This window comes from Tamandua tetradactyla, chromosome 23, assembly GCF_023851605.1.
Source record: "Tamandua tetradactyla isolate mTamTet1 chromosome 23, mTamTet1.pri, whole genome shotgun sequence".
Lineage (NCBI taxonomy): Eukaryota > Metazoa > Chordata > Mammalia > Pilosa > Myrmecophagidae > Tamandua > Tamandua tetradactyla.
The window spans coordinates 9280483-9308166 of NC_135349.1; the positions used below are offsets into that span (position 1 = coordinate 9280483).

At 50.7% G+C, this 27684-nt stretch overlaps 1 protein-coding gene across 4 annotated transcripts in view; it reads left to right on the plus strand.

The window, feature by feature from the left end:
- COL26A1 (collagen type XXVI alpha 1 chain) overlaps nt 1-27684 on the plus strand; it is a 192336-nt gene that overhangs the window by 12538 nt on the left and 152114 nt on the right. For 2 of the 4 annotated variants that reach the window (XM_077140192.1, XM_077140193.1), the window contains exon 1: nt 11671-11828. The exons of the other annotated variants lie outside the window; for them this stretch is intronic. In XM_077140192.1, the coding sequence (XP_076996307.1) occupies nt 11671-11828 (158 nt within the window). Of the gene's footprint in view, nt 1-11670; nt 11829-27684 lie in introns of those variants that run through there. 4 annotated transcript variants of the gene reach the window in all.

The following is a 27684-nucleotide window of genomic DNA, read 5'->3' on the forward strand; positions in this document are numbered from 1 at the left end:
CTTGGCACACAGTAGCCATTCATTCATTCACTCAGGCAATACAAACAAACCAAATAAAAACAAAAACAGCAACAACAAAATGACTTGAGTCCATCAGCGTGGTGGCCATCAGGAAAACATCGCAAACCCATGTGTCTACAGAGATGACACCGCTGTCTTTGGGTGGGCGGCTGGGACAGGCAGTGATGTGTGAGCAAAGAGTGTGATTGGCAGCTGGAGGGCCTGGTTTCAAAGCTTGGCCCCACTGCTTCCCATTTGGGCGACCTGGGACTAGGTGCTTACCTGCTCTGTGTCTCCGTTTTCTTGCCCATAGAAAAGCCTTGGTAATGGCACCCGCTTTCTGGAAGCATTGTGAGGACAAGGGTGCTACTGATATTGATCAAAAGTAGGGGTTTCTTTGCCCGATGCACTCAAATGGCCAATTCCTGAGACACTGGGGATTCAAAGAGAGAAAGAGGTGATTGCTAAGAACGAAGCAGAGATCAGACAGTTTATTGGCTTACCCTGAACTGCAGTAATCCTGATGGTTTTATAGTATCAAAAGATGGGCAGGTTTTACTTTAACTAGAACAATGGCTCGAGATGAGGAGGTTAGAGATGACCTAATTATTGAGCATGGACAGATTGATTACATGCTTAGGTCAATTAGAGGCTAACGTGTAAGCTTCTGCACACATCAGACAGGCCAATTTTGGTTAGATCCAGTCCTGTCTAGCAAGATAATTTTGGAGTTGGGGTGGGTTAGCTCTGGACTGACTCAAGGCCCTTCCCTAACAAACATCTGGGGCTGTCTTTAGTGATCACAAGTCTCCAAAGTTGAAAGCAGGATAAGGGGGTACAAGTGGGGCCAGTCACGAGGTTTTCACAATCACGGGATAAAGGCTATGCACCCATGCAATCATTATCAAAGATCAAGGCAGCTGGGTTACAGTTCAGAGATTTCAGGTATTTCCCTGGAGAGTGGCCAAGGGCAGGCTGAGTGGAAGGTGGTCCTGGCGGGGTTTCCTCCTGGGATCCTCACCACCTGCCTGTCATGTCCCGGTCTCAGTCTCTAGCACAGATTTGTCTCCTGAACTCCAGGGTATATCCCTCCAGTAACTTCCCTGAGGAAATCTCCCTGGATATCCTGGAGGCCCCACATTCCATGCAGCCCCAGATAAATTCCTTCCTTCCACCACCCCCAGCCCTGCCTGCCCCCCGATTCCCAGGCTCAGTTAATAACATTTCCAGAAGTGGGTGGTAGACGAGCTGCTTAAAAAGCTGGGACCCTGGAGTAAGACTGCCTGAGTCCAAATCCCTGCTCTGCCATGTAACCTCTCTGTGCCTCAGTTTCCCCACCCATAAATGGAGATAACAAAAGAGCCCATCTCATTAGATTGTTGGGATGAGTGAAAGAGTACAAATTTTGACTCTACTGGGAGAGTTCCATCTCTAGAGTTCTGCTCTTCACGTAGCAGTTTGTCTTGGCCACCTTTTCACAGCAATGCATAGACAGCGAGTCCATTCAGCTTGCCAGTTGCCTAGCATTCCACTGTATGGCCATACTGTCATATTTTAAAGTCAGTCATCTATTGGTGCAGAGTTTACAGTTTGGAAACCGTTATGGACAACAGTGCAATGACCATTTTTGCATGCTTAAGAATAAATTCCAAGGAGGGCGATTGTGAAACCACAAGTGATGCACAGCTAAGATTTTAGTGGAATGGAGGTGGATTTTGGTAGGCAAAGAATGCGGAATATGATGTTCCAGGATTGGGAAATTGCATGAGCTTAGATGAAATTGTATGTGACTTGCCGTGGGATTTGTGTAAGTAAAAGAAAGCTGTGAAAGATGGTTCTAGGAAGGTGGTTTGGGGTCTGGTCATGAAAGGCCTTCAATGCCAGGTCATGGAGTTTAGACTCTACTCTGCAGGCAATGGGGAGCTACTGCAGGTGTTTGAGGAGAGCCAGGTTAGCAAGGGGTGAAGGCAAGAGGGCCTTTTGGTGTGAACTTCAGGTTCAAAATGAGGTCAAATCCAAATCTTTGGGACCCTCCGAAAAGGCCCGGAGGAGAATCATGACGTGCATTCTGGAACCATCTTTTCTGAAAGCCACTTAGGGATGGGTTGGAGAGAGGAAATGGGGACAAGAACTAACTCACATTGAGCTCCTTCTATATGCCAGGCTTTTTTCAAATACGTGCATGAATGTACAGGTGTGTGAATTTTCCTAGTGACCTGAAGGCAAGCATATTCTTTCCACTTTAGAGAAGGAAACTGAAGTTCAGGGAGGTTAAGAAAGTTGCCCCAAGTTCCCTGTGCTAAGAGTCTGAGCAGTGTCCCAACCAGCTTGTGTGCTTGCTGGAATGCTGTAGAAACAACAGCAGCTGGGAGGCCAGAGAGAGACATGCCGTGCCGGGGGGCTGCTTCCCCCAGGGGGATCCCCCAGGTGGGAGCTCCACGGCGGCGGGGGTGGGGGGGACATAGACCAGGGGACCTCAGAGTGCAATCCAACATCTGGATGAGACTTTGAAAGAAAATGGCTTCCTTGCTCTTCATAAGACTTTGATTAAATCGACAGGGTCTTTTGGTCACAACCAAAGCCTTCATTTTAATAATGCCTTAATTTAAAAATCCTTGAAATAATTTTTGGCCCTCTTCGGTATGTAGGGATTTTCCCCAAAGCCTTTAATTCTGCAGTCATCTATTTTTGCAATCAAAGGTAACTCCACTGGACTTTCCGGGTCTTAATTAATGGCTCTGTAATCAGCGTTGCACTCAGTTTTACCCCACCCCGCCCCCGCCCCTTTTACTGGTTTCTCAATAAAGGGTTTATCTAGAACTTGTTTCAACTTCAAACAAACACTTCATAACAGTAAATCGTGGGAAGGCTTGATCCAGTGGAACATTTCCATTCTCTTTCTTCTGGGTCTCCTCTCAATGCAAAGCCACCCTTTGGGGCCCCTGGCCTGGGGTCCTCTCTGGTTTTCTGCAAAACATACCTTCGAGGAAGCTCGGGGGAAGCTGTTTTAAATTACGTTCAATAAAGTCCGCCAGAAGTACAGCTGTCCCTTTCACATCATGGGGGTTAGGGGTGCGGTGCCCCCATGATCTGGAAAATCCATGTAAAATCTTTTACCTACTTTAACTTTAAAAAAGAAATCATGTCTATTTATGATATTAAAAGACAGGTTATTATTATTATTTTTTAATACATGAGCAGGCACCAGGAATCAAACTCAGGTCTCTGGCATGACAGGCGAGAACTGTGCCACTGAGCCACTGTGGCCCGCCCAAAAGACATGTTGATTTTGTACAATGCTATATATATATTTTATGCATTTCTAGACTTTTCCTGCATCATCTGCCGGCTTTCGGGTGTCGTCTCTGGCTTCCGCAAAACTCCCCCCAGATTCCCTTTTAATTTCTTCTGCACACCCGTGATGTATCGAAACCGTGAGGGGGAGAGTTGCTATGTGGCTGGCTTATAGATCACCATAAGATGATGGCAGGCTGATATTTCCAAGCCTATCCCAAAACTTTCAGTTTGAAGCTAGCACATGACAATCTTTTCTTAAGGTTGCATTTTTGCATTTTAGCAAAGATGCAACTGTTTAGGACAGAGGTGCTGGGCAACAGGCCACACTCCTCTTGGGATGAAGGGTGAGCTGTTTGGTGGTCCACAGTACCCGCCTTACATTTTCATTTGGGGTCTTCTCATTTTCTTCAGAGAATAAACCTAATGAGTCACTGATTGACTCAGATATTCAAACAGTACTGATTAAGCTTTGACTGAGTGTAAGGCTGGTAGGTCCCGGAATCCGGAGCGACGAGGGCAACAATGAATGAGAAGTCATTTTGGCTCTTGGTGTGTGCACTGTGCTGTGGGAAGACAACAACCAAGAAAAGGGGAGGTAGGTGTGGACTTGGAGAGCTGTGGAAAGATCTCTGGGGAGCACAGAGTGGGCCCTCATTCCTGTGGGAGGGACTGGTAAAGAGCTGGATCCTGAAGGAGGATTGGAAGTGCACCAAGCAGGGACCAAATGAGGGTGGAAGGGTGTTCCAGGCAGAGGGAAGAGCATGTGCAAAGTCCTGGTGCTCAGAAAAATAACCCGTTTAGGGAATGAGAATAGTGTTGCACTATGGGGTGGAGCACGGGGAGTGGGGAGGTATGCAAGGTCGGGGGAGAGGCTGAAGGAGGATCTGGGAGAGGAAAAGCAGAGAAGGCAGATAGGGAACAGGTGGCAAAGGACTTAGTGCCCAGTCAAGGAGGTAAGGGCTTTTATTGAATGATGGGAAGCCAGCAGAGGTTAGTGTCAGCAAGTGATGGCTGCACTCATATTTTAGAAGAAGCTCCCTGGCAGCCACATCTAAGAAAGAGCAGAAGGAGGGAGAAAAGAGGCCAGGGGATCTTTTGGGGGAGTTATTCTGAAAGCTTGTGGAAGACCTGACTAAGGTCAGCTTGGGACCAAAGCTCTGGCAGCAGCCAAGAGAGATGGCAGAGGTTGGAGTGTGTGGGGAATGGATTAGGAGTTATCTGAATAGACCAGACTCCCCATCAGATGGGGGAGTGGGATGGATTTTGGTTTAGGTGGTGATAGGGAACAGTCCATGGGCTGCTGAGTAAGTTACCCTGGGTGAACCCTGCCTAGGGATGCTTGGCCGAGGGGCTCAGTGAGGGTTGAAAGCCAGCCTGGGCTCTGCCGGCCATGCCTGATGGGGGCTGTGTCCACCCAGAGAAAAGGGTGACACCTTTACCTGATCTGCACTAAGGCGAGTGTTTTGGTTTGCTAAAGTTGCTAGAAAGCAATAGACCAGAAATGAAATGGCTTTTAAAACGGGAATTTATTAAGTTGCAAGTTACAGGTCTTAAGGCTATAAAAATGTCCAAACTAGGACATCCAGAGAAAGATACCTTGATTCAGGAAAGGGCCGATGATATTTGGGGTTTCTCTGTCAGCTGGGAAGGCACATGGAGACATCTGCTAGCTTTCTCTCCCAGCTTCTCATTTCATAAGACTTCCCTGGGGGCATTTTTCTTCTGCATCTCCAAAGGTCTCTGAAGCTTTTCCCAAAATGGCTCTTCTTAAAGAACTCCAGTAAGTGAGACCTTCAGTGGGTGGAGACACATCTCCATGGAAACCACCTAATCAGAGGGTCCTTCCCACAATTGGGTGGGTCACATCTCCATGGAAACAACGTAATCAAAAAGATCCCACCCAGCAATATTGAATGAGGATTTAAGTACACGGCTTTTCTGGGTTTCAAACAAGTACAGTGAGTATGGGCTGGCGGTGGCCCTGGGGAGCAGAGTTGAGTTTTGACCTGCTGCGTTTGAGGGCCCATGGGAGATGGGGATGCAGGTGTCCAAGGGGCGGTCAGAGGCCGCAGCTTGGAGGCGCCTGGAAGGCTCAGGGGCCTCCAGGGGAACAGGAGGAGCTGTGGCAGCACCACCCACCTTGCAATCATCCCAGCCCAGCCTTCTCCCCAACACCTCAGCTTTTGCCCACACACACCTTTGCTCCCTGGGTGCAGTCCAAGCCCCCCACCTCCCCACCCCCCTTTAGCCCCTCTGACTTTGGACCTGCTCTTCGACACACCTCGGCTCCCTAGTGCTGGCTCGACCCAAGCCTGCTCCCCAGAGTCCAACAAACTCCTCCTCCTCCTGGCTTTTCCCGGGCCCTGGGCTTCCAGGGCGGGCCTGTGTGTGAGGATGCAGGGATGCTGGTTGAATAATAAATATCAGCAACCACCAGTAATCAATTAACAAGTAAAAATAAGTAATCAATAATGAATAATAAGTAATCGATCAGCTTTTACTTGCTCCTCTGAGCTGCTAACTGAACCATATGGCACCAGGGACAAGTCCTCTTTATACGCCTCCTTCCTAAAGACCCTGCAAGACCAGTAGAGGGTGAACTTGCCTGGGCCCTCCAGGGCCGAGCAGAGAACCTCACTGCAGAGTCCAGTTTGTCATGGATTATGGTTTGCTCAGTGAGAACGAAGGACACTGCTGTGAAAGCCAAAGAGAGGGACGTGAAGAAATTCATCCAAAGGGACAGGCATCAAAAGGGGCCAAATTTCCCTTGTGGACACCAATTCTTAAGAGTTTCTGCAAGGTGAAGCCCCAACATCACATGCATCTGCTTAGAGTATTAGCCAGGAGAGGTCAGGTGCTGCATCAACTCAACTCACTTCGATGGCTGAACAAACAAAGGTTTATTTTTCACTCAGGATACATGCCCAATGCTAGTTAGATGATAGGGCGGGTGGAGGAGGGTCTTCTCTACACAGTCACTTGGAATCCAGGCTGACACAGTCCTAGTCCAGAGAACATTTGCTGCAGCAGGGACAGATGGAGAGGGCTTGGAGAGGGCTCAATCCTGTTCTTCCATCCATGGCCCAGAAGTAGTGTATGTCCCCTCTGTTCCTGGCCCATTGGTCAGAACTAATCACCATGTCCTGCCTAGCTGCAAGGGAGGCTGGCAAGGGAGGTCTTCTCTGTGCTGAGAGAAGAAAGGGCAGCAGGAGGTGGGTGAGCATTAGCAGAGTCTAACACACTTACTGATGGCTGGTTGGGGAACATTCCAGTCGATTAGACTCCTTTCTTGCCTTTATGGTCTGGGCCCACAGCAACACGTAGTCATTAGGTCCATTCTCACCGGTCACGAGGTTCCAACCAGGAGTTGCTGCATCCTCAGTCTGCACCTTTCTAGTGATGGGGAACTCACCCCTTCCCCACGCAGCTTCCTCCAGCTGGAGACAGCTCTGACAATTAGGGCACTTCTCCCTTCTGTCCACCTGATATCTCTCACTCTCCACCTTCCATCCACTGGGCCCAAATGAACCCCTTTGGGCTCAGAGAACAAGTTTAACTCTTTTCTCCGTGCGTGGATTTGAAGACCCAAATCACATATCCCTCATCTTTTCTTCTCGAAGTCCACTACCACGTGGGTGACTCAGCCTCTGCTGAGAGCCGCTGCTTTTCCTGGCAGTTCTCCAAATTCAGGGGTGCTCTGCTTGACCCCAGCATCTCTCACGGTAGGAGCCCCACGTACTGAGTGCAGAACAAGGCAGTGGAGGGAGGGTGGAGAGTTGGTGTGGGGAGCCCTGGGCTGGACACCCCTCCCAGACACCCTTAGTTCAGGTCACTCTTGGGGACAATCTAGATCCCCTCCGTCTTCTTGTAAAGCCAGTGCTCCCATGAAGTTATCTCCACTCTATTTTATAGCTTTATTACCCTTTCCTCATTTGTCACCGAGTCTTGTAAAGCTCCTTGGAGAGCCTTTGTTTAGCTGTGGCTACATTAGTGAACAGATAAACAGCTTCTTATCACCACATTCGATTTGGGTTCAGCATTGGCAATTGGGCAGATTTCATTTTTTAGTTTTTGCTTTCAATGCTTTCTTTCCTTTCAAAGCATGCCATGGTGGCAGCCGTCTCATCTGCCACCTTCTGAATTTCTATTTCACTCCCAAAGTTTGGGAAAACAGGTAGACTCACGCTTGGAGGTGGGCTGAGAAAAGCAACTGTCACTTCTACTAGGTCTGTGTTGAATTTTGGGGGGTGCCCAGGTAAAGAAGAAAATTCAAAGTTGGGTCTTCCGTAACATCCATTTTCTGCTCAGATTTTGCCCTGGCCAAACCCGGAAAGCTTGGAGCAAAACAAAGATGCTTCTTTGTTGGGGTCGAACCGCTAGCTCGTGCCTATTTCGTCCTTAGACCTGGACCATCTGGGGACATGGGCTATTAGAGGAAGCAGTCTGAAAATACTCAGTTCTCATGCCTTTCTGAACTTCTGGTAGGACTGCAGAATCCACGTCCTGTAGGGCAAGCCAGGGGGGTGAGGGAAGTGGAGATTTCTGTTTTAGATTACCAGGAGGATTTATCATGCCAGAAGGTCAATATTTACCTTGGCTCCAGCTTGATGAGTATTTACTTCTCTGGTCAGTGGTTCTCTGTGATGATTTCAGAGGGAGTGAAGATCTGCTTTCTGTCTGCTCAAGAGGATGCAGGCTGATATCTTCTTATCAGATAGGTCTGGAAACCTAATTGTTGCAGAGCTCACTTTTCCGCAGGAGCTGGGGGTTTGTCTCCTTCCACCGAAAAATCAGATCCCTCTTTGCACAAACGGCGTGTTTCCAAGGCGCTGTCCCGTAAATGGCACCGGAAGCTACAGGACCCAAGCCAAGTCTCTCTGCCCACCTCCTTGTTTGTAAAGGGGGGCTCCTGAGAACTGCAGTTCTGTCCATGAGTGAGGAGACAAGGGCCGAGAAAGCCCTCTGTAAACAGTGAAGCCCTGATAAGCCTTATTTGTCCAGCTTTCATTTGAGTGAATCTGGTGGCGGGGTGGGGATGGGGAGAGGGGCAGAGGGTGCTGCCCAAAGACACCAATAAAGTAAAGAAGGAGGAGCCAGAATGGAAACCTGGGAGCCCAGTCCAGACTTGAATGCTAGACTTCTCGGGCTCTTTGGGAAGGGTGATTTCTGCCTCCTCCAGAAATTTTATTGTGTATTTGGGAAGAGCGGAGAGCACAGTTTTGAAACAGAGAGACAAGTATTTGAGTGGAGATATGGGTGACAATCAAAGTCTGGGGCAGCTCGGCAGGGGTGGAGGTGGCAGCTGTGGCAGCAGCAGCAGCAGCAGCAGCAGCAGCAACAGCAGCAGCAGCAGCAGCTGACGTTGGAAAATGCGCTAGGCCTGCCGGCAGCACCGTGGCATCCTTTATTTCAGCGCTTTTCCTGAAATTTCAAACGTCTTCCTTTTTGCCACCCAAGGCAGAGGTGTTTTCTCTTGAAACGATGCAAGTTGCACATTCTACTCAATAATATTTCCTTTTCTTGTTTCAACACGAAGCTTTATTTTTCCAGGAAGATGTAGCAGGTTTAAAGTGGGCTTCGAGGGTCCTCTGAGAAAGCTCCGAGTGCTCCTGGCTGGCCCCACCCTGGGAACTGAGAAATGGGGTGCCCTTCAGTTTTACACTCATTAAAGCCCTGTAAATCATCATCATCACAACATTTATTGAACCGGATAATACGTCAGGCACACTGTTTCGAGCACTTTATGTGCACAATTCATTTCATCCTTTCAGTCATTCCAGAAAGGTTCAGAAAGGATAGGTGACTTGTTCAAGGTCGCACAGCTGGTACTTGTTGGAGTTGGAAGCTACTAACTGGTGTTCTCTAAGGGAGGGTGGAGTATGATGCCACGGAATCCTTCTCCATTCTTCTTGGCTCCCACAGCCCTCCTGAGTGGTGCTGCAGCTGAAAATCTGCTTGCCAACAAGAATGACAGCTTCAAACGCTTGGGTGTTTCCACAGCTGCCCGGGGGACAGGGAGTGGAAGATAAAGGGAAAAGTGAGGTAGAGGAGGCCAGCACCAGAAAGCTCTTCAGAGGCAACTCAGCCCATTCTCTTCGTTTTAAAAATAAAGACGCTTGGGAGAATCAGAGAGGGCAAGGGGCTACTCAGCCTCACCCAGCAAGCCAGCAGCAGCCCTGAACTTCATTCTGGGTCTGGGGTGTGGGTAATATCATGTTTCTTTACTTCACTCTGTGCATCTTTATCATTTTAACCCTTACCCTATAAACGGAACCTCCTGTCCTTGGGAGAACATCTGTCCAGCCTGCCTACCATCTTTCAAAGGGACAAAGGCTGTTTTAAGCCCTTCCCAGAATGTAGTGTAAACATCCACCCGGAGGGTGAGAATCCTGTAATTTGCATCTCATACAGCCATCGTTGCACACAGCACAGCGCTGGGGATGCAGAACTTGCCCAGGAAATTCACAGACAGAATGAATTTCCTGTCCTGGACACCAAAGTGGAAGTCCAAACTCGGACAACAGCCTTCTTTGGTCCTGAAGTTTGTGCGGGGTGTTAATTCTTTCCCTAAAGCTTCTCACCCTAAAACGAGCCTATGGTATTGGGAGTATTGTCATTTCTCCTTGGTCTCTAGCTTGGGTGCAGCTCAGGGTCTGGAAAAATGAGTTTAAGATAAAGAGGAACTTTCTATTCCCTTTCTGTAACAGCTGCACATAAAGCCAATTTACAGCAACAGACAATTTCTCTGGTCTTTAAGATCTCATTATGCAAGTAAAGGAGGGGAAGGTGGAAGACAGAAGAAATTCCTGGGGAAGTGGGGGGTGGGATGACAACCTTATCATCTTTTAGAGGTTGGCCAAAAGATGGCTCAAGGATCTATCTTTGAGGATCACACTGCAGATTCCTTTTGGAGGAGGCACTGAAAAATCCCCTGATAACCTGAATTCTCCACTTGCTTTAGGCCTCCAGGGCGGGGTGGAAGGCAAGAGGAGAAAAGAGGTCCCAGGTCTATGCTACAATTCCTCTCGGGGGCGGTCCACCCTGAGATGGCCAACCCTGATTCCCAGACTGAGACTCAGGACGGAGGATGAGAGAGGTCGCATGGATTGGGAAGGGTGGAAGTTACATTAAAAAAGCCCCCGCAGGGATTTGAGGGAACTGAGTAAATAAGGATAGAAGAGTTTGGGGGAGAGGTTGAAGGGGGCTGGATAGGGTATCTTGGGTTATATACTTGAAACAAGAGGACAAAAGTCATGGGAGGGGCCTTTGATACCATATTTTCATTAGCATCTTCCTGTCTTCCCATACCAAGCCCACGGTGCTTTTATAAAATGTGCTACAAACTGTCCCTAAAGCCCTTCTGTATTAGATTGTTTCTCTCGAAACATGTAGGCATTTTACAGATTGGGCAGAGCCAGTGTCAGAGCGGCTGCCAGCCCTTAGGACATCTCTGGGAGAATTAGAAAGAGACTCACGATCCAGGGAGTGGAGCCCAGCTGGGTTTCAGGTTTCACTGGGCCCTCCTGCAGCACCCAACCTCGGGCCAGGTGGGCCCGACCTGGGACTCAGCTTTCCCACCTGTAAAAGATGGGATTGTAGTACACCTTGTCCAGGTCTTTTCCAAATTAGATGCTCCAGGAATCTATGGTTCTAGGCACCAACTTTTCACCCCAAATTAAGCCTTTCTCCTATTGCCCAGTGGCTTCTCACTTTGCAGAAGCAGAGAGCGGAAAGGGTGGATTGGGGGGCAAGCCAAACCGCGCCGTGTTTTGGTCCCAAAGACCCTGGCTGAAAGGGCAGATGACATGTATTTTTCTGGCCTGAATCTTTTGAGCCTCAATTCCCACTTCTGCAAAGTGGGGATGGTACCAAGTGTCCTGGGGAGGAAATCAGATTGTCTGGGTGAGATTGCCAGGCACAGAATGGGTGCTTCACACGCGTTTGAGGGACCCCAAAAGGGCTTGGCGGGGAAAGGTCTAATGAGCCGCAGTGCTGGGGGTCGGGCGCAAGCTCTGATTTTCGGGGTACGCGGTTCCCTAGGCGAACCCCCCCTCCCCTCAAGCGGAGCTCGGAATCCCCTGCTCTGCAGCCACCACCGCGGCTGCCTCCTCCGCCTCGGACCGCCGAGGGTTAATGAGAAAGCCCCACGCCCCCTTTGACGGCGAAGAGCCCACCTCGCCGAATTTGAAAAGGCGGCCCTGGAGAGGCGGGGGCGCCCCCCAGACGCTTCCAGCTCGGACCTGGGCTCCGCTCGCTCGCCGGCTCCGCTCCCCGCTCTCGGTGCCGGGGCTGCGGGTTGGGTCCGGCCGCTGGTGCGCTCCCGGCTGCGCGGTGCGCGGGGGGACTCCGGGTCCCCGCGGGCGGCCGCGCAAGATGAAGTTGGCTCTTCTCCTGCCTTGGGCGTGCTGCTGCCTCTGCGGCTCGGCGCTGGCCACCGGCTTCCTCTATCCCTTCCCCGCCGCAGCCCTGCAGCAGCACGGCTACCCCGATTCCGGCGCCGGCTCCCCCGGCAGCGGCTACGCCAACCGCCGGTGAGCTGGGGGCCCGGAGCTGGGGGCGCGGGGCGCAGATGGCGGGGCTGGGCTCGCCGGGCGGAGGGACTGAGGGTGCGGGCCTCGGCTGCTGCGGTGTCCGGCCGCGCCCCCACCCCCTCTTGCTTCCTTCCCTGGCTCTCCCACCCCTCGGCTCCTCGGCTCCGGACTCCGAGGGGACGTCGCTCAAAGCCCCGCGGCAGGGGGCGCGCGGCGGGCGGGGGCTGCGGCCGGCCGGCTGGGGCTCTGGGGCTCTGGGGCTCTGGAGCTCTGGGGCTCTGGGGCTCTGGGGCTCTGGGGCACGGCTCCCCGACCCGCACCCGCTCACGTGGCTCCGTCGCGCTCACCTGCGCGGCCGCGGCTTTGTGTTGGGGGCAGGGTCGCGGGGGCGGGGGGGGGGGGCGCCGGGGCCGTGCGTCCCGGGCCTCCCGCCTCTCCCGACCGCGCCCGGGGGCACCCGGGAGGCGACTCGGTCCCGCCGTCGGGGCCGGGGCCGCGGAGGGGTCTGGGGTGCGGCTCTCCGGCCACCCGGGGATGTGGAAGCGGGTCGGAGATCGATGGTTCACGCCGCCGAGGCGCGGAGCAGCGCGGTCACCCAGCCCGGCCGGCGGCCGTCCCTCCGCCCGCAGGTGGCGCCCTGCCCCACCCGGGCTGCGGCTCCCATCCCGGCGCCCGAGTTCCCTCCGGAAACCCCGAACCCCGCCAGTGCGAGCTGCCGAGCGCCTCTTTCGCGCAACTCACTTGAGCTTGGGTTTTCCCCCCACTTGATGGCAATTACAACTCACTCGGTTATAAAAGCCCCCTAGAATCCACGACCTCCTTCTCTTCCGAGCCTTGGGCCAGCTCCTGGGTTGGCTGTGACTGCATTAACTTTCCTGTAACAGAGGAAAGCGAGGCCCGGAGAGAGGGCCCCAAGTTCAGTGGCAGCGTCAGGCCTCGCCGCTCTCGTCTTCTTTGCCCAAATCCTGTGCGTCCTGCTGACCGCTTTACCTATCTGGAAGAAGCCAAGAGACATGGTCCATCTATTTTTTCCTCCTTGATGTTTACCAAATTCCCGAGAACTACCAAGGCCAGTTCTGGCAATGTCTCATAGCTAGGAGACGGGAATATTTTGTTCTGGAAAAAATGGGAACCTAGAGACTGCAGGCTTCCATTACGATTGTTCTCCAGCCCCCCACAGTAGTTTGTCTGGCCCCTGTAGGCTTCCTCATGAGAGCAGTCTAAAAAATAAGCTTTTCAAGTTGCAGAATAATATGCATGGTATGATGTCATTTCGGAAAATAAAATTCGATCCACATCTAGGTATATAAATGTCCAGAAAAAGATTTGTAGGAAACCATTTTCAGCAGTTACCTATATGGAAGTGCCTGGAGGTGGGTCAGGGAAGAAATCATAGGGGACTCTCATTTTTTGCTCTGTGTGCTGTATCTTGTTTGCATTTTGCTTTTACAAGAAGCATGTATTCACGTATTACTTCTGCAACTGAAAAGTGTGGGAGGAACAAAAGGCTTCTGCAGCCTGGAATATGCATGCTGAGACGAGCTGGAGGGGATGTCTCTGGAAGGGGTGAGTGAACAGGCTTTGGGGTTCTGAGGTTTGGTGAGCTGGAACTTGGGGGTCTGTGCAGAAAATGGGAAGGGATCGTTTTAGCACACAAAAAAGAAGCCCAGACAAACAGTGCTAAACTTCCAGAACTTTTCCATCAGTGTGGGAACAGTGGGAAGGTATAATTCTGTTCAGGAAGGCTCTGGATGAATTTATGGGAGATGGATTCCTGAATAGGGTTGGGGGGTACTAGGGAGGGTTGGAGCAGGTTCTAGAACCTTGAGTTCTAGGAGGCCTTCATTGTTGAAATCCGAAAGTGCCGAGGCAGAGCGCTTGGCAGAGCGCTTGGCAGGGGTCCTCTTGTCAGCTTCTGCCTCCGAATTGGCTCCATGAGTGTTTATGGTGGCTTGGTCTCAGCTGATGAACAAAACAGCAGGGCTGTTCCTTAGCAAATTGGCTTCCTTTATTGCATTATTACTGCACCTTGGTGGAAACTGAGCTTTGGATGTGGCTTGTGTTCTCCTTTCTATGTGTGTGAGCACATGCACGTGAGCACACGCCTGTTCCTACCCACCGGGGCAGGGCATCTGGGGTCTGACACCTTGCCTTATCCAGGGGTGCACTGCTCTGCCTTCCCTGTTGAAGCCCAGGGCAGACCCCTCTGTTCAGGTTATTTTAGCAAAAGAGGAGGACCCTAATCCTCCACCGAGGGCCGTTTCCAGTAGAATCTTGCAGGCCACTGATGATTTCTGCCAGCAATGAGTTGCTGAGATGCCAAATAAAAGCTGAAGGGACATACTACTTTAATTGTCTGCGAAGGGACTGCCCTAAGGGCTGACTCCCACCCCCATCCCCCCAATTCTTTCATTCTGCCCCAATAAGAATAATATATTTGCAGAGTACTTTGAAGTATGCACATCTCACTCATATCCTTATCTCTGTAACCCTTCCCTCCCTCCATCCCTCCTTCCCACTTTCCTTCCTCCTTTCTGCCCTCCCTCCTTACCACAGGTGCTTATGAGGGGGCTTGCCTGCCCCCCCCCAAACCAACCCTATGGGGACAAAGGAGGGGGGAAGGGAGAATGGGCCCTGCACCCCGTCCCTGCTGCCTGGCTCTCAGCTGAAGGGTGCAGAAGCTTTAATTTTGATAAAAGATAAAACTTTAATATTAATTCTTGAATTGGGACATGCTTCTGATGGAGAGCAGCCCTTGCGGGGCCCTGCCAGCGATTTCACACAGAGGATGGAGCAAATGCATTCAGAGAGCGGTTTTGCAGGGTGGGGAACAAAGGAGAAAACTGCATTTTACTCCTACCCGGAAGAATGCTGCTCATTCAATAAACCAGCCGAGAGAACAAACGGAGGCCCACATTCCACCGGGCTAAATATTTACAAGTTGTGACTCAGGCTCACAGATGGTTAAGTAAATAAATTCCATCTTCCAACCTTGACAAATAGACCTTCATAATGACCTGGAAGGCCAAGTTCAAATGAGGCGTTCTTAGACTAGTGGAGCTCTGTTCTGAAAAATGGTGGCATGGTGGGGGTGGGGTGGGGGGGGAGCCAGCCCCTCACCCACCCTCTTCTCTTCCTCTGCTTCCCACATTTTGAGGGGCTTCCTACACCTGCTTGTGGACCCCCTCAACATGCACAGCTGAGCTCGGGCCATGGCTTGGCTTAGGGGTGCACACGCTGGCTGTGGGGTCTGCCCTCGAGAGGATGGCCTGGGAGAGGAGGTCTTGGAAGTGGGCTCAGGGCCACCTACAGGGAAGCCGAGTCCTGGGAGTGCACTTAGGAAGGAGGCGGGGGCCCTGGATGGCACCTCCCTTTGGCCCCACAGCCTTGGGAAACAGACAGGGCCCTCTAGAGTGGGTCCCACTGCCTTGCTCACCAACTGGGATTTGGGCTCTGCCTCTGCTCCCTGTGTGAATCTGCACAGGTTACTTAACGCAGCACCCAATCCCTGGTCTGCATGATGGGGGACCCTTGGGTACCAGGGAAGCTGGGCAGTGGGGCCTCAGCCGGGAGGGCACATTCTCCAGAGCCAGAGGGGGTGCCTGGGTGTGGGGCTGGCAGGGGGCAGGTCCTACCTGGCTCCTCCAGGCGTCACACCCCCGGTGCCCACGCTGTCTTCTTTCATCTCTCACCCTCCTCACTTCTATGGCTGTTTGTCGTCCTCTGCCCACCCTGTCTTCCCGTCATTCCCAGTCCAGCTTGGATTTTGCCCATACCCCCAACTTCCCTGTGCCCTTGACCTTCTCTCCCAGCTGCCTCAATATGCCCCCTGCCCGGGAGACCCTCCAGGCTTCTGCAGAAGGGACAGGCTATTGTTCATTGGTGGTAGTTGATTTGCCATGCAGGCTTCTAGCCTCTCTGACCATGAGGTGGAGATGCTGGCAACGGTTCAGGCGCTGAGAGGGTCCCCTGCTCTGGACCAAGCCCTGGAGGCCCAGCCCCTGGCCGCTATCTGACGGCTTGGTTAGCCCCATAATTACCTGTATCTTTCTCCTCCACACCACTGCCAGCGGGTGCCTTCTTAGCTGCCATCATGGCCGTCACCACCCGGTGAAAACCCACTGGTGTCCCGCCATCTCCAACATCAGGATGGCAGAGAGATTTCAACTCTTCTGTTGGCTTTTACCTATTGGTAGGAGCTTGCCCAGACCAGAGTGTTGAGAAGGATTCCAAGGTGGAGCTTGGGCTCGGCAAGAAGGCGTGCCAGGACAATCGAGGGTTGTCACTGTGCGGGTGGGACAGGAGGCCTGTGTTGATACATGTGCGGCCCTGTCCTTGATGAAAAAGCCCACCCTTCTCAGCACTGCAGACAACGTATGCCTTTTCTCAGCCCATCCTCTGCCTTTCTCCACCAGCCATGCTGTATTATTTTCGGATCCTGGACATGTTCGTGCATCCCCCTGTTTCTTCGCATGTGCTGTTCTTTTTGCTTGGAATGCCTTCCCCTGCTGTGATAGACGCCCTCCTAGAAGCATCTGGAACAGTCTGCTTACTTCTATCTCAGGGTTTCTCAGCCTTGTGCTCTTGACATTTCAGGCCGGATGATTGTCTGCTGGGGGTCGCCCTGCAGGAGGGCATGGATGATGCCCACACTCCTTTTACAGCCCTGTGGCCCCATGTAGTGGGAATGACTCTGCGTAGTTTATTCTGTGAGTTCTCTACTGGTGGATGTTTCTATTGTTCCTAATCTTTCGCATCACATATGATGCCACCATAAATAACCTTGTGCATGATTTCACATATGATGCCACCATAAATAACCTCGTGCATGATTTCAATGCGTGTTTATTTTTGCAAGGGAATCTTTAAGATCAATTTCTCAAAAGTGAGTTTTCAGAGTCGAAAGGTAAACGCACATTTGATTTAGCTAGAGATGGACAGATTTCCGTTCACAGGGGTTATACCCACTTTGCATTCCCATCAGCAGTGTGTAAAAGCACCCATTTCCTTGGGGTACATGTGGATGAGGCCATTTGAATGATGCTGGGTGAAATAGGAGGGTAGACTTCTCTAACCTTAGGCTGCTGGGCCTGGGGCAAGAGTATGAATGGAGAGCCACATAGCGCATGTCTAAATATTTAAGAGTTAGAAGTCAAGCTAACAAACTGTTATATAAGGTAGATCCTGTCATCACCTTGATAAATTGACTCTCCCTATTTCTCAGGCCCCTGCTTAGAACTCTTGGTCTCTTTAGATTTTGTACTGAAACTTTGGGGAGAGCCACCCTGAATTTCCCTTCTTATCTCACCCAACACCTTGCCCCTGGTGTTTTTTTTTTTTTTTTAAAGGCACCAAGTTTGTGGTCATTTGTTACAGCAGCTGTGGAAAGCTAATACAGCTTGCAAAGCGGCTAGTCCTTTCCTGGGTATTCTGCAAGGTCCTGGAGAGATGGCACCACACGGGCCAGACAAGATCCCTGCTTTCAGAGAACTGACGGTCTCAGGGTAGACAAGCATTAACCAATTATCAGTGAGTTAATTGTGGGATTTACTTAGAGTTGGTGTGAGCCTCCAGGCGGTAGAGCAAGCTCTGTTTAAAGATGTTGAGTTCAGAATGGCTGGAACCTGGGCTGTGGGAAGGGGACAGGTGGAAGGGCAGGCTGGGTGGGCATTTGGAGCCTGACCGTGAAGCCCCTTTTCTGTCCCCTGAGGAGCTTAGGCTATGCTCTCCAGGCATGGGCGCCTTCAGTCCTGGGCCAGCTCTGCTGATGGTGTGGAGACTGGGCAGAAGGAGGGAGAGCAGGAGGGAGGCCAGAGAAACCTGGAGGGAGCCGCTGAGACCCGAAGTGGGGCAGAGGCAGTGGGGGGGGGGGAAGCGGGGTGCTGGCAGGTGGAGGTGGGGCGCCCCCCTGCTGGGCAGACGGCAGAGGCACAGGGAGAGGTTTTGGTGGTGCCGGTGTCAGGGCTGCCGAGGAGCCGACCGCTCTTGTCCTCGGAGCGGTGCAAAGACCTCGCAATATTTTCCCACCTTTGGAAAGGAGGCAAAGCGCTGTTGTCCACACACCGTGTGTTTCCGTAAAGCGCTTTTGTTTTTTCTCCATGGAGTTTTCATAGCAGAGCCTCAGGGTCTAGTGCTGGACCTGCCCACCTCGGGTATTCACCAAACGCTTGTTGAGCTAATGAATGGACAAATCAAGGAATGAATAACAAATGCCTTGACCCACTCTCCTCTGGGAAACAGAGGTGGCAGCCCCCGCCCCGGGCAGGTCTGTCATTCTGAGCCAGGAAGCCACTTTTCAAGGAGCCACAGAGGCCACGGCTTTGGGCTCTCCCGTTCTTACTTTGAAGTGGGAATGTGGTGAAGAAGGGGGACTTTTCCTAAAAATCGCATGAAACGGCCTCTGTGTAAATATCCGGCAAGGCATTTCCCTAGAGCCCCCCAGAGTTTTCTGAATCTCCTCTCTTCATCTCGCTTCCCCCCCCCCCCCCCCCCCCCCACAGCTTGTCTGTTATTTTAAAATCCATTCCCAGAGAAACAATTCCTGTGGCAGTGAGAATGCTGCTCCAGAATTCTCTTGGCTTGAACTGGCCTGACACTTCATTGCTGCTTCTAGAATGTCTGAGCTGGACCCCGACCAGCTCTGTCTGGGGCAAGGAGATAGAGTAACAATCACTGAGCATTGGAAGGTTTTCGGGAATGTTAGTACGAAGTGGCCCGGGAGCCCTGTGGACGATCATGTGGAAACACACATGACAGATGGTTCCCTCCGAGCGGGCAGCTGTCCCCAGGCTTTCAAGCCTGGTTCTCCTTTTCTTGCCTCCCAGACACTAAGGTCTAGATGATTCTCTTCGGTGGCCTGTAATAGACTGCCTTGAAACAAGCTGGTTCCCATCCAGGTTAATTCTTGTAATACTGGAGTAGAAAGGGGTGTGGGCTCCTGCCACCTTCACCCCCACGCCTGCCAGCCCCCCGTCCCCCGCGGCCGACAGAGCTGTCTGAAGTTCAGAGCTCACCAGGTTGACAGCTGATGTGCTCACTTTGCTAGCTCTCTGCTGCCCATAGGAGGGTTTCCCGAGTTTTTTTCCTGTTAGGTGTGAGTGAATGCTGCGAGGAAAAGCTTGGGCAATGCTTGGTAACAAAATTCAAGAGTTTCCTTTAAAAACAAGGAGCATGTGTGATAATTAGGCGCTGGGGCATAGCTTGCTAGGGATTGAATCCTGGCTCTCTGCAGCCCTAAGTCACCCAATTTCTCTCTGCATCAGTTTTCTCCTCTGTCAAATGGGATGATAGTAGGATTTACTTTGGAAGGTTGGTCTGGGGCTGATGTGAGTTAATAGAAAGAAAGTGCTTAAATGAGGCATAGCAAATGCTCCCTGTGGGCTGGTGATGGTGGAGGCTTTCCTGGACCATGCAGTGTACAAATGGGTCTTATGAAGCGGGTGGTTGGCGTGGGGTGCTTGTAGGGAGCATTTTGTGAGGATGGTGTTCCGAATCTCACACACTGGGAAATTTTGGCCCAGTGGAAGATGGCTAGATGCTTAATCAGGCTTTCAGCGGATCCATAGCCTACAGCTGGTCCAGGACCTACAGCTGGTCAGGAGCCTACTATTGGTCCAGGGCCTACAGCTGGTCCAGGACCTACAGCTGGTCCAGGACCTACAGCTGGTCAGGAGCCTACAGCTGGTCCCGGGCCTACAGCTGGTCCAGGGCCTACAGCTGGTCCAGGGTCTACAGCTGGTCAGGAGCCTACAGCTGGTCCAGGGCCTACAGCTGGTCAGGAGCCTACAGCTGGTCCAAGGCCTACAGCTGGTCCAGGGTCTACAGCTGGTCAGGAGCCTACAGCTGGTCCAGGGTCTACAACTGATCAGGAGCCTACAGCTGGTCCAGGGTCTACAGCTGGTCCAGGACCTACAGCTGGTCCAGGACCTACAGCTGGTCAGGAGCCTACAGCTGGTCCAGGGCCTACAGCTGGTCCGGGGTCTACAGCTGGTCCAGGATCTACAACTGATCAGGAGCCTACAGCTGGTCCAGGGTCTACAGCTGGTCCAGGGTCTACAGCTGGTCCAGGACCTACAGCTGGTCAGGAGCCTACAGCTGGTCCCGGGCCTACAGCTGGTCAGGAGCCTACAGCTGGTCAGGGGCCTACAGCTGGTCCAAGGCCTACAGCTGGTCCGGGGTCTACAGCTGGTCAGGAGCCTATAGCTGGTCCAGGGCCAACAGCTGGTCAGGAGCCTACAGCTGGTCAGGAGCCTACAGCTGGTCCAGGGCCTACAGCTGGTCCAGGGCCTACAGCTGGTCCAGGGTCTACAACTGATCAGGAGCCTACAGCTGGTCCAGGGTCTACAGCTGGTCCAGGACCTACAGCTGGTCCAGGACCTACAGCTGGTCAGGAGCCTACAGCTGGTCCCGGGCCTACAGCTGGTCCAGGGCCTACAGCTGGTCCAGGGTCTACAGCTGGTCAGGAGCCTACAGCTGGTCCAGGGCCTACAGCTGGTCAGGAGCCTACAGCTGGTCCAAGGCCTACAGCTGGTCCAGGGTCTACAGCTGGTCAGGAGCCTACAGCTGGTCCAGGGTCTACAACTGATCAGGAGCCTACAGCTGGTCCAGGGTCTACAGCTGGTCCAGGGTCTACAACTGATCAGGAGCCTACAGCTGGTCCAGGGTCTACAGCTGGTCCAGGACCTACAGCTGGTCCAGGACCTACAGCTGGTCAGGAGCCTACAGCTGGTCCAGGGCCTACAGCTGGTCCGGGGTCTACAGCTGGTCCAGGATCTACAACTGATCAGGAGCCTACAGCTGGTCCAGGGTCTACAGCTGGTCCAGGGTCTACAGCTGGTCCAGGACCTACAGCTGGTCCAGGACCTACAGCTGGTCAGGAGCCTACAGCTGGTCCCGGGCCTACAGCTGGTCAGGAGCCTACAGCTGGTCAGGGGCCTACAGCTGGTCCAAGGCCTACAGCTGGTCCGGGGTCTACAGCTGGTCAGGAGCCTACAGCTGGTCCCGGGCCTACAGCTGGTCAGGAGCCTACAGCTGGTCCCGGGCCTACAGCTGGTCAGGAGCCTACAGCTGGTCCAAGGCCTACAGCTGGTCCAGGGTCTACAGCTGGTCAGGAGCCTACAGCTGGTCCAGGACCTACAGCTGGTCCAGGGCCTACAGCTGGTCTAGGGTCTGTAGCTGTCCAGAACCTACAGCTGGTCTGGGGTCTCTGGCTGTTCAGGGGCCTTCAATGGTTCTGGGGGTTTGCAGCTCTCTTGCTGGGTCATTTTCAGCCCCTCTCTCCTCCAACCATGCAGTCGTCCATCCTCAGAGCTGTGGGAGCCAGAGAATTAAGAATCCCATTGTGTTTCCCTAACTCCTTAGAACCTTGTTCTCAATTCCAAGGCTGAACGGGGAGGTCCACACTCCCTGTTGAACCTCAGACCTACAGGGGATGGCACAGAGGGTGGCTCTAGGAATCCAGTGGGGAGCGGGTAGCCAGTCTTGGTCCCTGAGATACCCATGGCCATCTGGGTGGAGGTTGGGGGCTTTTGATGAGATTCATGTCCCAGGGAATGTGAGAGCTGGGGGGGACCCCTGTGTAGCCCCAAGATGAGGCAGAGATGGGGAGCGTTTCTGGTGTGTCTCATCCATGGGGCCTGTCCCGACTCCCTGAGGGGGCCACGTTCAAGCTGGCCCTTGTCCTGAGTTAGAGCCTCAGAAGTTAAATGGGACCAATAGGATTGGGCCAGGGTCAAATGAGAAAGCAGGCTTGTTTAATATGCAACCCAGTGATTTTACCCGGTGCATTCCCATTCACTTGGACAATGCCCTCACTTTACAGCTCCCTTCTTCCCTGATCCACCTGGCTCCTAGGTGAGGTTGGAGAGGCTCCAACCTTTGCATGTGGATAGACATTTGCCCTGTGTGTGTGCGTGCATGTGTGTGTGTTGTTTGCATCTGCCCTGGGCTGCACTTTGTAGCCCACACATTTTCTATCTTTCTTTTTAACTAATCTGGTCCCTTTATCCCCCTTCCTTGTTCTGGAGGGGCTTTTGTCTCAGTAGTCCCCAAAGTTCCTGGCACTCAGGAAGCTCTGCAGAGGGTCTTCCCGACTCGCTCAGGCTTTCCTCTCCCCCAGGGAGCTGTCTCTGGGATCTTGCCCACTGGAGGCTCCCCTGGGCCCTACTGGACCTTGGAGGTGCCCTGGAGAATCAGCCCTTCTCTCTTCCTGCCCCCAGTGATTGACTTGGCCACACGGTCTCAGAGAGGCCTTGGCCTGCCCAGGAACCCAGTGTTTTCATGATAATAGGATTGTGGGCTCTCCAGGGTTTGCAGCAGGGCTTGCTGGACTCTTCCTCTCTTTTGTTCAATTAGCTCAGACCCTGATGCTCTTTATGAAAGTGCTCTGAACAAGTGCTGCATCCTGAAGAGGCAGCTGAGCAGGAAGGAAAGACCCCGACCCTGCCTTGCACGCTCCTTCTTTCTCTTGTTGTTCTGTGCACACTGGCTGCCTTATTAATGTCAGCTCCCTCCTGCCCCAGGGCCTTTGCATCTGCTATTGCCCTCGTCTTGATCAATCTGTGCTTTTTCTTGGCCTTCCATCTCCTGCTCACACCTCAGAGCTCAGCTTCAACATCCCATCTTCAGGGAGTCTTTTGTTGTTCTTCAAGATAAAAGTTAAATATTTTCAGAGTTTACTCTACTACCCAGAGGCTCATGATAACTTTAAGTTAATTCCACAGCTAATTGATAATTAGTTCATGCTTGTCTACCCCAAGACTGTCAGTTCTCCAAAAGCAGGATCTTGTCTATCAGGTTTTAGGTGACATATCTCCAGGTTCTTGCAGAGTGCTCGGGAAAGGACTAGCTGCTTTGTAAGCTGTATTAGTTTCCTACACTGCTGCAACAAATGACCACAAACTCAGTGCCTTAAAAACCCTACAAATTTATTATCTTACGCTTTTGAAGGTCAGAAGGCCAAAACACAACTCACTGGGCTAAAATCGAGATTTCTTCTGAAAGCTCTGGGGAGAACCTATCTCCTTGCCTTTTCCAGTTGCTAGAGACTGTCAGCATTTCTTGGTTCATGCCTCCTTCCTCCAGCTTCAAGGTGTAGCACCTCAACCTCTTTTTCCATGTCACATCTCCTCTCTCTCTGACCCTGACCCTCCTGCCTCCGTCTGATAAGAACTGTGGTGGTTACATTGGGTCCACCCGGGTAATGCAGGATAATCTCTCTGTCTCAAGGACCTTAGCTTGAAAATGTCTGCAAAATTCCTTTTACTTTGTAAGAAAACACACAGGTTCTGGGAATCAGAGCGTGCACATATTTGGGGGCCATTGCTCAGCCAACTGCCCAAGAAAGGGAAAGGGGGGACTGTACAAGACATGTGGGCCTTAGAGGGTAGGACTGACCCTAGGTCCCGAGTGACTAGCATAAAGACTGGAAGTGACTTTAAGCATCAAAAACCTAATAAGACTCAGCATTGGGTAAAAGGTCATGATGACCATGTGGCTTTCCCACCCAAGGTGTCTACGTAGGCTGTGAGGTAGGGATGGAACTACAGTTTTTTTTTTTTTCCCAAATAGTTTCTTCTCTCGTACTTTTGTTGAATAATCCAGTGTTCATTGCTCCTTCAAAATGCCTCTTTTATTTTATATGAAATTCATTTGTACACATGGTCCTTTTTCTGAACTCTTTCTTAATTTCTTCTGAACTCTTTATGTGGTCTGGTGCCAAAACCATATTGTTTTACTCACTATCTCTTTATCATATGTTTAGTTAATTGACTCAGCAATTCTACCTTTATAGTTCATCTACATCAAAATATGCTTAGCTTTTCTTATATATTTTCTCTTTTGGGTGAATTTTAGAATCATGTGTTTTAGTTCTATAAAAAATTCTGTTGTGATTTTGATCTAGACTGTGTTGAATTAATGGATTAATGGAATTAAATGTTTATGGTATCATGTTCTTTTCAGGAACAAGGTAATCTGCTCCATTTATTCAGTTCCCATTGTTAGATTTATTCTTAGGTACTTGATGGTTTTTATTGCTATTGTGAATGGATGCTTTTGTTCCTTGACATTTCTCAATGTTTGTGGCTGGCAAATAGGAAAATTAAAAAAAAAATTTTGTTAATAAAACCAATCAACATGCAACACAAACATTCTTAATGTATGAATATTCCATACTTGGTGTGCAATCTGTGGCTCACAATATCATCACATAGTTGTGTATTCATCATCATGATCATTTCTCAGAACATTTACATCACTCCAGAAAAAGAAATAAAAAGAAAAAAAGGAAAAACTCATACATACCATACCCCTTACCCCTCCCTCTCATTGACTACTAGTATTTCCCTCTACCTAATTTAACATTTGTTCCCCCTATTATTTATTTATTTTTAATCCATATTTTTTACTCATCTGCCCATACCATAGATAAAAGGGGCATCAGACACAAGGTTTTCACAATCACACAGTCACATTATGAAAGCTGTATCATTATACAATTATCTTCAAGAAACATGGCTACTGGAACAGAGCTCTACAGTTTCAGGCACTTCCCTCTAGCCCTCCAATACACCTTAAACTAAAAAGGTTCTATCTGTATAATGTGTAAGAATAACCTCCAGGATAACCTCTCGACTCTGTTTGATATCTCTCAGCCACTGACACTTTATTTTGTCTCATTTCTCTCTTCTCCCTTTCAGTCGAGAAGGTTTTCTCAATCCCTTGATGCTGAATCCCAGCATATTCTAGGATTTCTGTCCCATGATGCCAGAACTCTTTATACTCCGGGAGTCATGTCCCACGTAGAGAGGGGGAAGGTAGTGAGTTCACTGGCTGAGAGAGAAAGGCCACATCTGAGCAACAAAGGAGGTTCTCTGGGGGGTGACTCTTAGGCCTAATTTTAAGTAGGCTTAGCCTATCCTTTGGGGAAATAAGTTTCGTATGAACAAACCTCCAGATTGAGGGCTCAGCCTATTGATTTGGTTGTCTCCACTGCTTGTGGAAATATCAGGAGTTCTCCAAATGGGGAAGCTGAATTTTCCCTCTTTCTCACCATTCCCCTAAGGGGACTTTGCAAATACTTTTTTATTCACTGTTCAAATCATTCTGGGATTTATCAGGGCATCACTCTGGACAAACCTACAAACTCTCATGCCCTACTCAAGTTTCCATGTACTTATGATGTTCAATTAAAATGTCCATATAAGTTATATTAGGAGATGCACTAGTCAAAATAAAATTTTGTACCAAATAAACATTTTTTGCTTTAGTCTCACACATAAGTTAAATTTTCAAAATATGAATTACCATCTATTTTCAACACCCGGCAATATTGACATTCCTTTGTTCTTCCTCATGCAAAACAAAATTTCTTTTTTATTTGATTTAAGGCATGTTGATCTTGTGTCCAGCAACCTTAGTGTATATATATATTTTTAAACTTTTTATTTGGAAATAATTTCAAATTTATAAGACAGTGGGGCAGAAATAATATAAACCACATACAGAGAATGCCAATGAACTCTCACTCCCCAGATACCCAGACCCACAAATTTTAATGATTTGCTACATTTGCAGTATTATTTTCTCTCTCTCTCTATCTGTCTCCATCTATCTGTCTTCCGGCATTTGAGAGTAGGTTGTATTCATCATGTTCCTTGAAGACATATACTTCCATGTACATTACCTAAGAATCAGCATACACACTTCTGCAACCACCGTAAGTAGTTATCGAGTTCAAGAAATTTAACATTGATATAAAGCTCACAGTCTGTTCTCCAATTTTTTCATGTATCCCAATAATGTCCTTTGAGCCCTTTTTCCTCCATTATCAGATCCCATCCAGGATCATGTATTGCATTCAGTTGTCATTGTCTCTTTAATTGCTTTTTTAAAAATTGTGAAAACATGTGCAACATGAACTTTCCCATCTCAGCCACTCCCAAACATACAATTCAGTGGGGTTAATCACAATTTGTGCTGCCCTCATCACCAGAACTTTCTCATCACCCCCACAGAAGCCCTGCACCTCTTATGCATTTAAGTGTTTTTTTTTTTTTTAAATTATTTCTATCTTTTTTCAGGGGGTTCTCTAGGGTTTTCAAGGTATGAATCCCATTAGTCTACCTACTGTGTGTTTCTAGTGTGTCTCCTGGTCATCATGCAATGATGTCAAAGGGCTCTCTGGGGGGCTGCGAGGATAGTTCAGTGGTAGAATTCTCACCTGCCATGTGGGAGACCCAGGTTCGATTCCCAGACCATGCACTTCCAAAAAAAAAAAAAAAAATTCAACAAATGGTGCTGCAATAACAGGATGGTCACATGGAGAAAGAATGAAATGTGACCCCCATCATACAGCATTCAAAAAAAAAAAGTCCATCTGAGCTTGAAAGCTAGAGTATCACCTTTCCTGCAAAGGGCTGGAGAAGAAGAGGACTCTCAGGTGAGAGGGGAGGGATTTGGAAAGCGGATGGTGGTTTGGTCCCGTTCAGTCGTCTTCTCTGGTTCCTCTCCCCTTCTGCTCCTTGTGTGACCTGAAGAGCGGCGGGTAGCGATGGAGTCAGTGCCTGGTCCAAGGATGGAAGTGCCTGCGCCGTTGCTCCTTGGTTTAGAAGTAGAATATATACCGAGGATGCTGTGTTTACCTCCCTTTTCTCCCTTGCATCCTTTCTTTTTATTAAATAAAGAAGTGAATAGTTCCTAGATTCTTTCCAGGACCAATCATTCTGATTTGAGGGTCAGTCGTTTCTGCCATTGTCACCTGCCCTCCCACCACCGTCATGTTCTGCCTGAAAGCAGTCCTGGGCCCAGAGTGCGAGCTGTCGGCTTCTGTTTGGTCTTTCTCCAGGGCTGAGTGCCGAGCTGGGGTGAGGCGTGTGTGAGTGTCCTCCCTCCACCTGCCCAGCTCGTCTTCTGCTGGGGAGCACAGTTAAGATGAAAACCAAGGGCCACCTTGATGAGGGAGCCAAGAAAACAAACTTCTGTCTGTCACACAGGTACTCCAGGAAGGCGGGACCACCCAAAACCCACATGTGGTCCAAGCCTTCCCGAGGATGCCCGAGCCGCGTTTCAAACCAGCATGGCTGCTTTACAGTACACGGATGCTAACTCGATTTTAGCTCAGGAGTTGGTTGCCCTGTTGCCTCCTGGGCTGGGGGCTGGCCAGGGGGGCTGATCCCCCCGTGCTTGTTGGTGTAGTTTTGGGGGGGGCTCACCTTGATTGTCCAGACCCAGGGAGAGCCAGGGGTTAAGTCCCAGTCGTGGCCTGGGCAATACCGAAGGTCAAAATCGAGTGTGCGTGATGTCTTGGGACACCCAACAGGGAAGCCAAGTGGGGACAGGGATGATCTTGCCCTTCACTCTATCCCTGGCATCTGCCGTGGTGGCTATGGCCCAAATCAGTTTTCTAGACCTAGAAGCTAATCTGGAGCCAGATGTGGTTCATGCCAGGTGGGCGTCTATCTGCCAGCTATGGGTGGGTGGCCGGGTCAGTGTGTAGGGACACAGTGGGGTGGGCTGGGATGGCCAGGTGGGGCTGGAAACAAAGACTTGGGACTTTAGAGTCAGGCAAACTTAGGTCAGAAACACGGCTCCTCCTGTAGCTGTGGGCAAGTTGCTTTTAAGTTCTCTGAGCCTCAGTTTCTTCATCTGTAAGATGGGGCTCATTGTAGCCCATTCACAGGGTTGCAGGAATGTTGCATGAGCCTGAATCAGGGCCGTGGGCATGGAATCCCGGGTGTGTATCTCCCCCCGGAGCTGGTGGTGCTGGGTTCTGGACTGCATAGCATCTGGCCGTGTCTACAATGAACAGACCTCCCTGGTCCTGTCCTGACTTGCTTTGCTCTTGTTTCCTGCTGGG